The sequence below is a fragment of the Larus michahellis genome, chromosome 3, assembly GCF_964199755.1.
Source record: "Larus michahellis chromosome 3, bLarMic1.1, whole genome shotgun sequence".
NCBI lineage: Eukaryota > Metazoa > Chordata > Aves > Charadriiformes > Laridae > Larus > Larus michahellis.
In genome coordinates, this window is record NC_133898.1 from 96,704,893 (window position 1) to 96,722,647 (window position 17,755).

General features: G+C 41.6%; 1 protein-coding gene across 5 annotated transcripts in view; it reads right to left on the reverse strand.

Moving 5' to 3' along the window:
- Window positions 1-17,257, reverse strand: part of SENP6 (SUMO specific peptidase 6) — an 86,451-nt gene extending 69,194 nt beyond the window's left edge. For 2 of the 5 annotated variants that reach the window (XM_074581343.1, XM_074581347.1), the window contains exon 1: window positions 16,627-16,938. In XM_074581343.1, the coding sequence (XP_074437444.1) occupies window positions 16,627-16,678 (52 nt within the window). In that variant the 5' untranslated portion in view covers window positions 16,679-16,938. Of the gene's footprint in view, window positions 1-16,626; window positions 16,939-17,167 lie in introns of those variants that run through there. The other 3 variants (XM_074581344.1, XM_074581346.1, XM_074581345.1) reach the window with 3 other exon arrangements.
- Between the last annotated feature and the right edge of the window lie 498 nt (window positions 17,258-17,755).

A 17,755-nucleotide genomic window follows, 5' to 3' on the forward strand; every position in this document is an offset into this window, starting at 1 on the left:
GGCTGCAACCACGTGGGAAGCCCATGCTGGAGCAGGCTCCTGACAGATTTGTGAACCCATGGGGAGGAGCACACGTTAGAGCAGGTTTGCTGTCAGGACCTGTGACCCCATGGGGGACCCATGCTGGAGCAGTCTGGTCCTGAAGGACTGCACCCGGTGGAAATGACCCACACTGGAACAGTTTGTGAAGAACTGCAGCTCATGGGAAGGACTCACATTGGAGAAGTTCACGGAGGACTGTCTTCCATGGGAGGGACCCCATGCTGGAGCAGAAGAGCACGAGGAGGGAGGAATGGCAGAGACAATCCATTGTGAACTGACCACAACCCCCTTTCCTTGTGCCCCTGCGCCGCTTGGGGGGACTCAGTAGAGAAATCAGGAGTGAAGTTGAGCCTGGGAAGAAGGGAGGGGCAGGAGGAAGGTGTTTTTAGATTTGTTCTTTTTCATTATCCTCCTCTGATTTGACTGGTAATGAATTAAATTGATTTCCCCAAGTCGAGTCTGTTTAGCCCATGATGGTAATTGCTGAGTGATATCCCTGTCCTGATCTTGACCCAGGAGCCTTTCATCATATTATCTCTCCCCATGTACAGCTGAGGAGGGGAAGTAATAGAGCAGCTTGGTGGGCACTTGGTAACCAGCCACGGTCAACCCACCACAGTCACCAGATGTGTGTACTGGTCACACGAAGACCAACTTCTCTAGGAAAGCAACTTTTTCAGACGTATCACTGTATTGTCAAAAGAACTCCCCACCCCCAGAATACAACATTAGAGACTTTAAGGTCTCTATTTCAGCACACGGAAGCTTTTAAAAAAGTCTTTCGTCTGCTGAGATCACATCTCTTTCTGTGCCCGAGAACTATCCTAAACATGAAACCTAAATCAAACAAAGGTCTGATTCAAGACCAAGGAGTTTTTCCAGGAGGACCTGAAGTTTACTTTTTTTTTTTCCCCAGTTACACTGGTCTGAAAAAAAAGAAATAATAGAAGCCTCATCTTGCAAATGCTTAGACTATAACTGCAACAAACTTAGCAGATACTGCAGCCTTCACACAAAAAATGCAAATTAATTTAAATGTGCTCAGAATCATTGCCTTCATTCAGACTCGTATTTAAGTAAATTAAAAAGAATGCTTCTAAGCCTTCTAATCTGTTGTTCATTTAGAGTCGTCACATATATTGTTAAGAGGATACAAGCACTCATAACAATCTGACACAGAAATATTTTTTTAATTTTTACCTTCCCTGTTGATTCATTATTCTTTCAAAAAGGCTTCTTCAGGCTTCTATGCAAAATAGCTTTTTATCTTCCAGCTTTGATACTATCAGCTCTAGTAGGTCAACTGTGTAACCACAGTGAGGTTGCATTTTCACATTCTGAAGCAGGACTACATGAACAGGTTTATGCACCCCTCACACTTCCTGAAAGCTGGGGCTTCTTGCTCCTGTCCTGTACACCGCGTACATCAGCACAGACCTACCTGAGAGCAAACCTGGGGAAGGAAACTAATTCAGGCAAAAATGCCTTGGGCGGTGGGGCAGGGGAAAGCTATTTTTCAACCACATCAGTTCCCTGCTCTGTTCAACCACACCACCACAGCACAGCTATGACAGCACAGCGGAGGTAAGAGGCATCCAAGAACTAAGATTGGTTTAGGCACTAAGAATACCAAAGAAATCTGCACGGAACCATAGCCTAACCTACATTTATAGGTACAGATTTAGAGATCTGTTGCTTAAAAGATGCTTTAACTTTTCTCTCCCTAACTAGACGCAGATGCAAAAAAAGCTGTAATTTCCAGTAACAGGCAGTAATCATAAATTAATAGTAAGTTAGATATTACATGAAGCACAGAGTTCAGCAGTAAAGTTCTACGATACCAGTGTTAACAGATACAAAGTATGGACATTCTTTCACACATGAAGGCAATTTAATTTCTCATATGGCTAATAAAAACCTCACCATTTCAAGAATATGATGCCAACAGAAAACCAATGATAAATACTGAGTATCCACTCCTGGACAAAAAGCACACAAAGAAAAAGCATTTATAAGAGGTCTGTAATACAAAGATGGAACATAATCTGCATATTCTGATAAACAATTATTATTTTTTTTTTCCTTCGGGACTTTCACACACATTGGGTTGCTTACAGTGCAGAATATCACACAGAATGACTGGACTCAAGAAGACGGAACTGCATAAATTTGATCATTTGCCAAACTGTGTTTAATATTTTCTAAGTATTAACAAGGAGTAACAGAGGAGGACAGAGCTCTGAAGTATGTTGAACATTTTCTTTGCAATGTCTTTGAAGGTTTTTCTGGTAAAATAACAGTGGTAACCACACACTGGACAATGTGTGTTTCTTGACCTTTTCTACTGATTCTCCCAACAGAGATGTAGATGTATCACCCAAAGATGCTGCCCGTATGATAGCATCAGAAAACAATGCAGCAGTACTTCAAGAGGGCTTATTTACACCAGCAGCAAAAAGAATGCTGAGGAAAACATGGGCCCACTGCTCAATGGGACAGCAACCTAGTGACACAGAACATGGAAAAAACTGAAGAACTTGATCCTTCTTTTTTTCTTTTTTTTTTTTTTTGCCCCTGCAGATTTTAGTGGTAAGTTCTACCCTCTGACCTCCCAGTTCCCCAACTCTACCAGCAGAGCGTTTGGGAATGTAACATCACCCATTGTCAAGGAAGATATGATTAAGGAACACTTAAGTCAGTTGTACATGTAGAAGTCCATAGGATCAGACAGGATGCATCTGATGGTGTTGAGGAAGCTTGCCACTCTCACTATTAGGCCAGTGTACACTATATTTGAAAGGTCATGGCATGAGAGAGGTTACCAATGACTGGAAAAACATCATACCTATCTTCAAGATGGGCAACAAGGATGATCTGGTGAACTACAGGCTGGTCTGCTTCACCTCAACCCTTGATAAGGTTATGGATCAAGCCTTCCAGGAATCCACTCCCAGCTACACAATGACAAGAAGGTGAAAAGCCAGCATGGATTTACCAAGGGCAAATTGTGCCCAACTAACCCAATGTGTAGGTAAGGGGAGAGTAACGAGTATTGCAAGGCCTTTGACATGGTCTCCCACAGGGTCCTTATAGCCAGACTAGAGAGACAGGGATGAGTAAATGAATGAGAAGGTGAGGGGAAAACCAGTTGGACCATTGGGGTCAAAGGGTGATGACTACCAGTACAAATCCAGCTGCTGGCATCCCTCAGTGATCAGTACTGGAGCAAATACTGTTTAATGCCTTTGTTAATAATCTGGATGCTGGGATCAAGTGCACTGAGCACTCGATACCAAACTGGGGAAGCAGCTGACACACTGGAAGCAGACAGGGCTGCTATTCAGAGGGACCTGACCAGCTGGAGAAATGGGCTGACAACAACCTTATAAAGTTCAACAAAAGCAAAATGCGAAGTCCTACATCTGCAACCAAATAAGCCCATGCAGCAGTGCATGCTGGGGGCTGACTGGCTAGGAAGCAGCTCTTCAAGAGAATCTAGGGGTCCCAGTAGACAGCAAATTGAACATGGATCAGGAGTGCACCCCCACAACCTGGAAGGCCAACCTCATGACATAATAGCAAAAGTTTAGCCAGCAGTCAAGAGAAGCGACTCTTCCCCTCCATATGGCACTTCCACACGAAACTGTAACTGGAGTACTGCATTCAGTTTTGGCTCTCCATTATAACAAAGACAGTGACACACAAAATCAAGTTTGGTGAAGGGCTGTCCAGATAGCCAAGGGGATCAAGCATATGACATATAAGGAGAGACTAAAAAAACTGGGTTTATTCAGCCTTCAAAAGGGGAAGGGAAGACCTTCTTGCTGTCTTCAACTACCTAATGTGAAGGCAGAGAGAAGATAAAGACAAACTCTACACAGCGATGCACAGCACAAGGGGCAACAGACACAAGCTGGAACAAAGAAAATTCCAACTCAACGAAAGAATTTATTTTTTACTGAGGGTGATCAAGAGTGGACCAGGCTGACCTGAGAGGTCATGCAGATTGAACAAAGCCCTGAGCAAACTGCTCTGACTGGGCTTAGTTCGGACAGGAGGTCCCACGTGGTTCCAACCAGCAATCAAATAAAACCAGTGACTACTCATAGGTACAAAGAATCACCTAAGGCAACTGCACCATCATCACAAACGCTTCCAAAATGAAGGACTTCAGTCACTTTCTTTTTTTTCTTTCTCTGAGTAAGTATGCCACCCACTCAAACTTTCCACACAAGTAAAATAATTTAAATAACATCAAAAGTAGGATTCAACAATAAAGGGGAAAAAGAAGAAATAAATAAACAAGTAATTTTTTCATCTCTAGTATTATGAATGTATATAATTCTCTACTTACATAAGACCTTTATTGCTAGACTGGAGACACACTAAAGATTCAGAAAGGAAGAAGAAAGTTTCAGTGTTTTTACAGTAAAGACAAAGACAGGAGACATATCTTCCTATTTTATAGGAGAATAAAAGGTTAGGATAGGCTAGGGACAATTTCTGAACTGCCATTTACTCTCAAAATGTGAAAAAGTATATAAAGCTAACAAGCCATTTCAAGGAAGATGACACTTGAATAAAAATTCCAGAATATGATTTCTGTGGCAAATCAGTATGTGATGTTAATCACGTATGGTCTCAATTCTGAATACTGGAAGAGTTTTACAAGATAAGCAAAACACAGCAGGAAACCTTACAGTACATTATGTATCTGATTTGCACACTTCTGATTTTAGACTTAGTTATGCACCGTGGGATTCAACTTCATAAAAAAAACTAAGCTGGTGCAACTGAGAATACAGCAGCACTAAACAAACAGCAACCTATTTTTAGAAAGTGCTGAGAGGCAGTTACATACAGAATAAGATTAATAACCTAGCCTATCTACCCAGAAATTAGGCAACCAACACTTTGAGAGGGTTTCCAGGTTTGTTGCAATAATTGGAACATCAGGTTGAAATACAGCATGGTATTTGCATACCAAAAGGAAGAAGACCCCCCAAAAAATCAAGAATTTGTGTTATCTAACACTTCTGGATTTATCCTGCAAACTTTCACAGATTATGTCAGATAGGTATTATCCCCTCTATAAAAACATACAGAAATTAAAGTCCAGAAAGGTTCCATGACTTCTACAAGAAAATAACTTGCAAATGTAGGACAGAAGAAGAAACTCTAAAATGTAATTAAAGTAGAAAAAAGCAAGACACTTCTTTAATGTTGTCAACTGTTCAAAATTCACTGAAAATGGACAGGAAAAAAAAAATGGACACACAAAACCAAAACACTCGACAACCAAGAAAACCTCAATAATTTGGTCAAATGAAAAAGGCATATCTCAGAAAAAATCTGAGTAGGGAAAGGACGAAAGGAGAATGAAAGTTAGTTAAACTGTAAACTGTGAGAAAAATTTGCATTTGCCTTTCTGTAAAGGCCAAAGACCTGTTTCTTCTCCCTGTTCTTAGTGACACTGGCAAGCTTTCATACCCAACTGAGAGGGCAGTCAACTGGACTGGATTGCTGATATGGCTGAAAAGTAATACAGACTAGCTCCAACAACACTTCACTCCCACCACCCCCACCCCACCCCCACCTTAGTTTTCTGCCAATTTAGTTCTTTCAGCCAACTTGCCATGAAGCCAGAGAAGTGCCAGTGTTGACTCAAGCAAAGCTGTGAGCGCACTGTCTCTAGGAGGGGCAGCAGGACTGTCACTCTGAGCAGCACAGAGCAGTTCGGTAGGCCTGGCTGTGATGTAAATTGCTGGCACAATTATTTGCATGGCTATACAGTACGGCCCCACACATGGAGACTGCTACGAGTTAGAAAATGACCCTGCAAATATATATACAGTTAAAAATCAAGTAAATCACAGAATGGTTCGGGTTGGAAGGGACCTTAAAGATCACCTAGTTCCAAACCCCCTGCCATGGACAGGGACACCTCCCACTAGACCAGGCTGCTCAAAGCCCCATCCAGCCTGGCCTTGAACACTTCCAGGGATGGGGCATTGACAACTTCCCTGCGCAACCTGTTCCAGTGTCTCACCACATTCACAGTAAAGGATTTCTTCCTGATATTCAATCTAAATCTACCCTCTTTCAGTTTGAGGCCATTACCCCATGTCCTATCATAACACCCCCTGATAAAGAGTCCCTCCCCATCCTTCCTGTAGGCCCCATCGTGCCTGTAATCATGTCTGTTTATAAGAAAAAAAACACACCACCAAAAAAACAGAGAAATGCAACACAAATACAAGCAACAGCCTCCTGCTCACACTATATATTTCAATTCCTTTCACAATTAGAGATCATCAATGCAGCAAGGCATGATGTAATGTAACTACATTACTGCATTAAAAACACATAAATCTTTGTAATGGAAGTATCAAACTTCACTAGATCTAACGACAATGAGTTTAAGAAACACTTGACAACTGCTAACTAAATCACAGTGTGCTAAAATTCACTAAGCAGGCTTTATTTTTAAAAAGCTAAAAAATAACTTCAACATCCCTGAAAAACAAACATTTTCTCAGTAATTACTTGTAAAGGCATTGAAATGAGGAAGGGCTATCGATGAACTAATTTTTAATATAACAAAGTAGCACAGGCCAGCTTTGTAACTGCACCCAGTTATGAACCTACTTTTTAAGAAATACCACTCAAAAGACAGCTGAAGCAAAACATCCAACTTCTTAAGGGACCATCCTGCAACTGGAGATGAGTTTCAGCCACCTTCATCCAAACATGAAACTCGTGCTTACCTTGATCTACCAGTTCGTTCTATCACAGTGCACAGAGTAAATCTTTCTTCCAAGTAATGAGCAGTGCCTTTACTATCTAACAAAGGCTTTTCTAGATGACAAAGAACTTCTTTACTACATTGATGACAAATATTTATTTTTTGTAGTATTCATCAGGTAAAGATTCAGCTACAACATTTTTGCTTTACGGCAGAACTAGTAATCTCTGTTAGAGGTTTACTGCTCCACTGTGCCACGTATATGCAATCATAATAACCTCGACCGGAGCAGTCCAGAGGTTCACTTTTGAAAGTTTATTCTCAATTCTAAAGGAACCTTAAATTGCCTCTTGAGCAGTAAGCCTTGTTAGAAATAAAGTTATGATGCACTCTAGTGTTTCTAAAAGAAGTGAGCCTCAGAAATTACAAAGGCAATTGTAAATATGAAACCTAACATCTATCTACTGCATAGTTCAAATTCTCATCTAATGGGCTCTTGAATACTCTTTCTGTTAAGACTGTCGTATTAAATTCTGTCATCAGCAGGATATTCATATTTTGCTAAATGAGCCATAAAAATTGGACATGCCAAACAAACACAACATTATATCCTACAAAATTAATAAAAATACATCAGTAGAATGACTTTTCGTACAAGTGAAACAACTGTATGGCACTAGATAAACACATTCTCATGAAAATAACAAATATTTTTGCAGCTGTTTCTTACAGACATGAATTTCTAACATTACATAATATTAAACTTGTCATATAGTATTATGTTTTACCACACCAGCAAAATATTATCGGTATTTATCAATCCTAAAACATGGTTGTGGCAAGTCTTAAAATGAAATTAAAAAAAAAAAAAAAAACAAAAACCAGGGAGACTTTGTTGCAGCTACAGCTTATATGGTCTGAAAACAAATAAAAACATAGGAAGGCTTCACACAGATTTTCTGAATCATCACTGTTCTTTGTTTATAATCATTCAAGATTCAGCCCAAGAGAGATATCCCAAATTCAATGTCTTTCACTTCAAGGTATTCTTTCATAGGAATTACTGGGACATGCATTCAGAAATATTCCCTTGCCTCATGCAACACCTACAGCACTTGCCCGTTAACAAAAACTTTTTAAAGGCCTGTTGACCAACCTGGGAAGAGTAACCACAGCCTGTTAATTTATTCCCTCCAGTCTCCCTCCAGCCTTCAACATAAACTTCCGCACAGAACCTGTTGTTTAAAATAATTTAATTTCCCTGGGCAGAATAAAGCTGCTGTTACACAAAAGTATTTATTCTAAAGTTTAAGTCATGTATTACACCTTAACCTGACTTAAGTGAAGGGGGGGCATGAGAGAGCATGAAAGGGGTAATGTGCTACTCCTCTCACATGCAGAGCCTGTCTGCCCTCTCCAATCCAAGCCATTGTCCTGCCTCTCCCGTTTACCCTTCAGTGAGCAAACTCAACAGGGGTTTGGCAAAGTGCCAATCTGGCAAGACAGTACACAACAAGTTCAATCTCCTTGGCAATAAACTGGTAAGCCTCAGGGGTGGTGAACAGTACAAGACACACCATGACGCTGGAATGTGGGGAGGGGGGGGCGGGGAGGGGAGGCAAAGGGGGAAGAGTGGCAGACCTCTCTCTCTCCCCCACCTGCAGCAGTGAGCCCTTAAGAGCAGCACAGCTGCAACACATAACTCTCTCTTACCATAGAATAGTTTGGTTTGCAAGGGACTTTCAAAGGTCATCTAGTCCAACCTCCCCTGCAATGAGTAGGGACATCTTCAACTAGATCAGGTTGTTCAAGGTCTAGCCTGACCTTGAATGTTTCCAGGGATGGCACATCTACAGCCTCTCTGTGCAACCTGTTCCAGTGTTTCACCACCCTCATTGTAAAAAAATTTCTTCCTTATATCTAGTCTAAATCTTCCCTCTTTCAGTTTAAAGCCATTACCCCTTGTTCTGTCACAACAGGCCCTACTAAAAAGTCTGTCCCCATCTTTGTTATAAGCTCCCTTTAGGTAGTGGAAGGCTGCTATAAGGTCTCCCTAGAGCCTTCACTTATCCAAGCTGAACAACCCCAACTCTCTCAGCCTGTCCTCATAGGAGAGGTGTTCCATCCTTCTGATCATCTCTGTGGCCCTCCTCTGGACTTGCTCCAACAGGTCCATGTCTTTCCTGTGCTGAGGGCTCCAGAGCTGGACACAGTACTCCAGGTGGGGTCTCACCAGAGTGGAGTGGAGGGGCAGCACCACCTCCCTCGCCCTGCTGGCCATGCTTCTTTTGATGCAGCCCAGGATACAGTTGGCCTTCTGGGCTGTGAGCACACATTGTCAGCTCACGTCCAGCTTTTCATCCACCAGTACCTTCAAATCCTTCTCTACAGCGCTGCTCTCAATCCCTTCATCCCCCATTCTGTACTGATACTGGGGGTTGCCCTGACCCAGGTGCAGGACCCTGCACTTGGCCTTGTTGAACCTCATGAGGTTCACACTGGCCCACTATTGAGCCCTCTGGATGGCATCCCATCCCCCAGGTGCATCAACTGCACCACTCAGCTTGTTGTCTTCAGTTAATAATGTTCTCTTAGTCCCTATGCCCAAACCAGTTAATAATTTTAAGCCTTGCAAAGAGAACCAATAAATAGTTGGCATGCAGCTTTGCATCTAAAATGGAGTCGCAGCATGGTAAGATAAAAGCACCAATGTCACAATTCACTGCTTTAGGGAATACATACACCCACTTTATCATTACCCTGTACAAGACAACAGCATTGCACCTTAATAATTTTACTATTCTTTGGATAGTTTGAAAGCATTATTTGATATCCATGTTGCAAATTGCTAGTGTACACTAACTACAAGACATCAGTATTCATGCATTTACTACAATCCTTTTAATAACAACTATCCTCGTATATAAGAGAGTATATATTAGAACATAATTCCTTCCACAGATTATTTAGAAAAGTTACTCAAACAGCAGCATTGCCAAAATGCTATTTCTTTAACTCATAGCAGACATTACACTATAAATTTAAAAAAAACCCTAACTTCTCAAAAGTTATTTGCTCTTAATCATTCCTCTTAGCTACAGTACCCAAACAACCATTAGCCATTCTGTATTCTGATTTATACTAGACTGTAATTCAGTGACTGAATTCCATTTGGCACAAATCCCCAGTTCCGAGCAGGGAGACTACACCATACAAGAAAATTAAATAAGTTTTCAGTACTTTGACGACATTACAAGTACTCAAAAGACATCTCACAAATATGTCTATGTACTAATGAACTACTAAGCTCTACTTACAACATGCTAATAGTTCTCAAAAAAAGCTTCCAGCTTAAACATGTCACTGAATTAGGCAGTGATTTAATGATTAAAAATACACCCTTTGATTTTAACCCATTATTTAATAACTGGTTATCTTTTCCACATTTCCTAACTCAGCAGCAAAACAAAAACATTTTTTATCTTGTATTTGTGAAGGACCAGGGAAATAAGGATTGCCAGGTGATTATTTTTGCATCGTGATATCCATCAACACAGGCTGCGGAGCACCCACTATTGAAATGCTGTTTATTCCTGTGAACACAACATGCACAAGCAACTGACACGACCAACAGAGACACCTTTGACTTCACCACAGCTAAAGACCAGCTTCACCTGAAAATATTACACATGCTAGGCTGTTGAACACATTAAGAGGAAGTTTAAGAACACATGCTTTTAAAAATTAAACGTGTAAGATAAAATTACCACCAGGTTTAATTCTATATAATATATAAGAATAGTAATATTTTTACTAGTGCTTTAATTTTAGGCAAGAAATAATCAAGCACACAGCATCGGACAGATTTCAACCTATGTAAGAATATCTCTCCAAATTGAAACCAAGTAAGTGCTAAAACATAGGCCAAAAGAAAGGATCTTTACAAATCTGCCTCCCCTCCCACAATGGAAGTGCCTTTTAGAACAATGAAGTTAAGAGAAGAATTACATTTGCCCTTTTTCCTCCAAAAAGAATTTGCTCTCTACAGCCTCCCTCACCACAACAGCTCCACTTTATCTTGTTTTCTCGGCCTCCTGCAGTACCTTAAGGTATCCTGTACACTCTTCCACTCCTTTCTGCCACGCATACACAGATGGAGGTATACACTGACCTGTGTACCGAGTCCTCTATCTGCCCTGACTCCTGACTGCTCAGCCAGTATATGTACTAACACCGGCTAGCAGCCAACAAGCAGCTGAGGAACCACTGAAGCCTTCACTTCAGGAACTACTATTTCTGACTTCTCTGTTTATGGAAGTGGGCAAGTTTCACAAAATTTCTAGCTATTTACCTGTGAGATCTCTACTCCTCTGCAAAAGGGTTTAATAGCTATTAGTAGGAAGGGAGGAGACAAAGTGATGAGAGATTACTAAAAATGCCCTCACATTCTTATAAAGCAGTATTTAAAGCGGTGAGTTTGGTGATTAGTCTCACATTATAGGACGTGCTACAAGACAAGACACCTTGACAGCCCTCAGTCATCTCAATTAAGGGATACAGCTAAAACCACAGAAAAGGTGAAGTCTGATACAGCACTGAAATCCATGCATAGTCTTCTAGAAACAACAGTAATAAAAGCCAAAGTTCCCCTTGAAACCATTGCAATAAATAATTCGTTATGTTTTATCCTCGTACGTAAAACAAGCAAAACACTAAAATATCCAAATAGGTTCATCATAAAAGTATCTGTGCAAGCAAGACATTTGCAAAATGTTGGTTTATGCTTGCTATCATGCCACATATTGATGGTATTACTATTAATTTTGTATTTATACTTACATAAAGAAGAGTGTAAGGATCTCTTTTAGGAACATTTTATATTTAATTTTTTTTTTGGCCACTAAAACCCAGTACAATTTCTGTACTTTTTCTGAGGAAAGAGTAGCACTTTACTACCAAATCCAAGTGCCATAAAATAAGGGAGGAGGCATCCCATACAAGATACTCTTACACCTGAAGCTTTGATGTCCCACTTTGTGCAAAATTATTATAGCAGCAGCTACTTAGAAAAAAATACCAAATAATAAAAGCCTCCATAATGAAACCCAGAAAACTGCACGCAGGTGCTTTCCAATTTAGAAAGCCGAGGACAAGCCTGGGCTCCTAGAATCCTATGTCTCAAAATTAAAAAGAAGGTGACAATGTGGAATAGAACTTGGGCACAAGCTATTATTTTAGAATGTGCTATCAAGCTTATTACAACATATGTTACAGAGCATTCATAGATAAATTAAGTTTATTTTTAGTATCCTTCTACATGCTGAAAAAAAAGCCTACATGTTCATACAAAGCCTGTCTTTCTTAATATTTCATGCCATCTATCACGCAAGTTAGATTGGCACATACAAAAAATAAGACAGTAATATGATAGTTTCAATTTGACTTTGCTGAGAAATAATTCTTGAGTGGGTTTCATTCCTAGAAAATAATCTGTCACTGAAGTCGATGAGAAGGTTCTTAAACCCACTGGAAAGGACAGCTGAACAAATGTGGACACCTGAAGACATGTGCAGTGCTGGAAAGAAACTCTGAATGGGTCAGAGGACTAGGAGACATAAGCAAGCCACGGAAGAGTCACAAAGTTCCCACTAGAAAGCTACTCTCAAGAAAAACAGAAGGAAGGAACAGAACATGTCTGGACATTGCTGGGACTGATGCAAACCAGAGAAGAATTCAACAGCATAAAGCAGGAGTTTAGATTACGGTAGACATAGAAGGTGAATGATACCTCAAACACCCCCTGCCCTCATTTTCAAGCTAATACTTATCTCCGCTAGGTCATAAACAAAGCATTAGAGACTGCTTCAGAGACAATTACAACAATTAATAATTAAATTTCACTGTTAAGAGAAAAATTAAGAGAAGAGTCATAGCAGGTAGAAAATTTTAAAGTGTTCTATCAGAATATAAATTTCACTCTGTCCCCTTAATTTGCATTACTCCTGTCAGATATTTCTCAGTCTGATTAAAAGAAAAAATGCTGTGTGTTTCTCTATCACTCCAGAATCTCAGCTACTTTTAAGAAAATACAAGTCTACAATCCTTGCTTTGGTGAAGACAATTCTTTACATGTGAGCTAAATGAAAAACAAAGTGGTCTTCTAGAGTCCTCTGGCAGACAACTGTGAAGTTTCTTCTGCTGCTAATGGGTAGTCCACATAGTTCTCTCTATTGTTATTAGGAAACCTGTAGCCAAGAAAATGGAATGAAAATTGAGCAAATTCCTGTCATGTTTGCACTGAAATCTCTCAGCAGCTCTGAAGGTAGGGACTGGCAACATTCCTTAGAAAGGAGATCCTCAAAAAGAAACTTCAATACTGGTTCTCAGTATCACTACTGTAACCAACACGAGACTGAAAAAAGAAAACAGGAAGGAATAAAATGTTTCTCCTTTCTTCTGGAAAACACATGCATTTAAGAATACTTTAAACTTTGCCTGTTATCTACTGTACAAACACAGGGAAACTTTAAATTTAGGGTTGGAAAAGAGAAATTACAATTTCCTTGCAACTCAGTAACATCCAAGGAGGCAGAATATAACAAGAGTTCCCACAGTTTTTCTCCGGGGGTAATGATCAACAGTACTGTCCATTCCTACACGTTGAACATCCCCCTATTCTAAACTCAAACAGATTTGCCTATAATTGCTTTATATTTTAGGTGTGACTATCATTTAAAAAACACAGGAATTCTTTAATCACTACATTTCTAGTCTTCCGAATCAGGAAAGAATTCCCATGCAACAGGACTACTTTGTTAGTGTGAATTTCTGCATATTCTGCCCATAACTTTGGAAGTTTACCACGGAAAAGTAAATTCAGAAAAGTTTTACAAATTCCTCTTGCAAACTAGCTTAAACAACAAAAATAAGGTACTTTCCATACTTCTAAATTTTAACAGTCATGACATTTCAAGAAAAGTAAACACACAGGTCATGTATATCAATCTATATGATATACACCAACTATGAGCACTGCTCTAGAATGGTAACAAATATAGCTTTAAAAAGACTCAAACATTCTAGTTCTAGGGACCTTTTTCACATTTTCCATTAAACAGTCTATACAACACAGCATAAAAAATGATGACACGTTAGATACGCAAAACCGGACAAAAACCATGTACTAGTATGAATCACTGTGTTCAAGAACAGCATTACCAGAAAGGCAACAGATAAATCACCCAAGAAACACCCTTCCAGAAACACCATTTTGTTTTTATCGGAGAATAAAATAATAAAAATATTAAAAGGAAGCACTTTAAGAGAAGAATGACAGACACATTTCTTCATAGTAACATCTGTTACACTAAGTGAGAGAAAAGCAGTATTTTACTGGACATACGGTGTCAAAATCAAAATTCTGAACAACTATCATACTTAAAAGCAATTAATTTCATTTAACTCTGTATTTAAGTCTGACTGATAGTCAACATAAGGATGACAGCGCCAGAAGTTTCTATGTACGTATATGTACACACACATACATATATAGCTACATATTTAAACAGCACAGTTTCCATTAGACTGAGTTCAATTAGTGATAGCTGTAACATCCATTTGTCACGCAATTCATTTGTTTTGCACATTAATGGCAGGGATGGACAGAGGAGTCCTTTAATATTACACCAACCTTTAACATAACACTTCCAAAAATATCAAGTAAACAAAACAAACAAAAAATGCTTGTTGCTTACACAGACTTCAGCAGAGTCCATGAAATATACACTCAGACTAGTTACAGATATAACTCTAGGTTCACATATTAATCATCATCTTGCAACAGAAGTTGCCCTATTTCCTACTCTATACACTTTTATCCCCATTACACTTGTTTCACAAGCTTGGCACTCTTATGCTCGTCTAGCCTTTGGATAATGGTGCTTCTAACATCGTTAGGTTGACCTAATGTGCTTTCCAAAGACCCCACATATGTGTATATTCTATGCCTTTACTTTTTCCTATAAAGTCAACATCTCTGATAAGAACCTCTCAAATAATGTCTGACAGCCTTCTTTTCGTTTTGCGTCAAATCAATACAAAGTTTACCAGCTCTTACTAAATCTGCCACAGTACCATCAACCCATGTGGTCTTGGGCCATCCTCTAGAATTGTCACCACCATCCACATTAGGTCTTCTTCACATGTGCATGCACACTCACACACTCTTAGGCTTTCTATCATATCATCAGTCCCAAAATGAATGCATCCCCAAATAATGGGGAAACACAAAACCAGCTGATAACTCAGTTCACCAATTGTGGAATACTGAACTTGGAATAGGGATGTTATCCAGTGTCACGTTGGTCCTGCTGTTGGAGATTTCAGAAGCAAAAAAAAGTGTAGGTGTTGCATATGAAATCTTTTTTTAGCCACCTGTCCAACCAGCAAGTAGCCAAGGTGCACACAGAAGGCACTAACTAGTCATCACCCTGAGACTTTTAGCCGTCTGCGCAAACCTCACTATATTCTGTGGAGAGAGTTCAGGAAAAAATGGAGTGTCTGCATTTCAACACCAAACATGTTAAAGGTAGAAGGGAGGTAACGTGAGAGCAGTTATTAACCAGAAACAGTTTCTGAACATCAGAATTTCAGATTAATCATTCAAAACAACAAGCAATATTTTGTTCACACAGTATTTCTATTCCAGAACCTGTAGTAATAAAAACCAAAACCCAATATCCCACAGCAATACAAAATCTGCACGAGGTACGTTCTGTATAATATACGTACTACAAAACCTCCAATGCTAAACTTATCCCTGACTTGAAAAACTCTACTTATGAGGAGTAATTTATTTCATTGATGTATCTTTTTCTTCATTATCATCATGGCAGTTTAGCAGAATTTAGCATACTATTGGCCTATGTCATCAGAATATACGCTTACAGCAATTTTGCAAGACTATAACAGCAGATTTATTTTTTTTTAAATCGGTGACACTGTAAAGGCTCAACAGTTAAAGATACTCGAATTTCAAGAGACTTTCTGCATTATAATTAAGAGCTTTACAATGACCAAAAAAAAAAGAGAAAATAAAAACAACCTACACATCAAAAAAATTACTCAAGGCTTTATAAACGCTAAAGGTTTCTTTCAGTTGCAGCTGATAGATTCATCATCATCTTCGTCTCCCAAATGCAAGAATGATCCCCCTCCCAACATTAACCCCAGTCCCAAACCTTTAAAGTAGCATTTCGGAAGCAGGCGAGACTCATATTCTGGTGGGGGAAAGAGTACGGACTAGGCCGGGGCCTGGGAGCAGACTAAAGGCAGCGAAATGCAGCGGGGAGGCGGCACAGCAATCCTCGCTTCCCCTCCTCACCTAGCGCTAACCTTGCCCGGCCGCCCACCACCCCACCGCCCCTCCGAGAGAGGATTCCTCCCGCTGCAAAACCGGCCCTGCTGCACCAAGCCCAGGCTGCTCTCAGCGCTCTGCCCCTACAAAGAAAACACTGCATTTCCAAAGCCTCAGAAAATTAAAAGAAAGAAAAAAAGAAAAAGAATAAGAAATCAAATCGCCCTCACTAACCCCTCCCTCAAAAGCAGGTCTCTTTTCACCGAATCAAACCACCCCTTACGGCACCCACCCTTCCCCCACCACGAAGCCACCTCTCATTGTCGTCGTCCCCCAAAGGGGACCCATTCCCCCCCCCACACCCCCCCATGCACACACACGCCCGCCTCCCCCATTCCCCAGTCTGCACCGTACCCCTTACTGGTTGCCAGAAGGGAAACGCAGCCCATGGGCCCCTTTCCCACCCTCTCAGCCATGCACGCACCTTCCAGAAACAAGCTGTCTCTGCAGCCGCCGCCGCCGCCGCCACCGGCCATCTTCCTGCTGCCGAGCCTCGCTCCCTCACTCCATCGCCCAGACAGGCGGCGGGGCCTGGCCCTTCCCCCGGCCTGCGCGCTCCGCCGCCCACCCCCACTGCGGAAGGCTGAGTGACCCGCAGCGGCGGCGGCGCCGCCGAGGCCCGGCCCTCTCCCGCTCGCAGCTCACGGCGGGCCGCGCTGCCTTCCGGCCCCCGTGCAGGAGGAAGCGGCGGCAGCGCGCCCGCTCCTCCCTCACCCCGTCCGCCACCAGCAGCCCCCCGAGCGGTTGCCAGCCGGGCCTGGCCCAGCAGCCGCCGATGGCGCCCGGCGGGGGAGAGGGGCCTGGCCGGTACTCCGCCGGAGGCGCCTCCGAGCACACGGGGAGGATGAGGAAACGGTGCGCGCCGCGCTGCCGCCCCTCTCCTCCATGAACGGCGCGGCGGGGCCTCACCAGCGCTTCCCTGCCGAGACCCCCGGCTGGCCCGCCCCGCCGGCCGCAGCGGGGGCCGCCGGCTTCTCCGGCCCCTAGACGATTAAAATGGCCGCAGTAGGGCTGCGCCTGGCGATGCCTCGGGCTCTCCCGCTCCCCCCTTGATCAGCTCGGAGGCAGCAGCTTTCGGGAGGTGAGGAGGTGGATCGGACTGCGCAAAATGAATGAACTTCCACGCGTGCGGGAGCCCATTGCGCAGGACTGAGGCCCGTGGGTCTCGCCTAGCTCACGCTCGGGCAAAAGGCCGCAAAGGTCTAACGAGTTCTTACCGATCATGAAATCCTCCGTGGCCCGATCAAGGCATGTTTAAATCCAAAACTTAGATTCTGCAAAACATACAGCGTTGCCAAGCCAACTATACAGAATTTGCAAGTCATGGCCTCAGGTGTATTTGACTTTTAAAATTAAAAAAACCTTTTTTAGCATGTAAGGTTTTACATTTTAAAAAGCTTTCTTGTGAAGCCTAAGTACCAAAACCATACATCCTTTAAAAACTGAAGGCAAATTATGACAGTCTACAGTTAGTGAAAACTAGATACTCCTTTCTTGGACAGGTTTCTTCATCTGGAATTCTACTGATCACACTTTTTACTGCAGAATCAGGG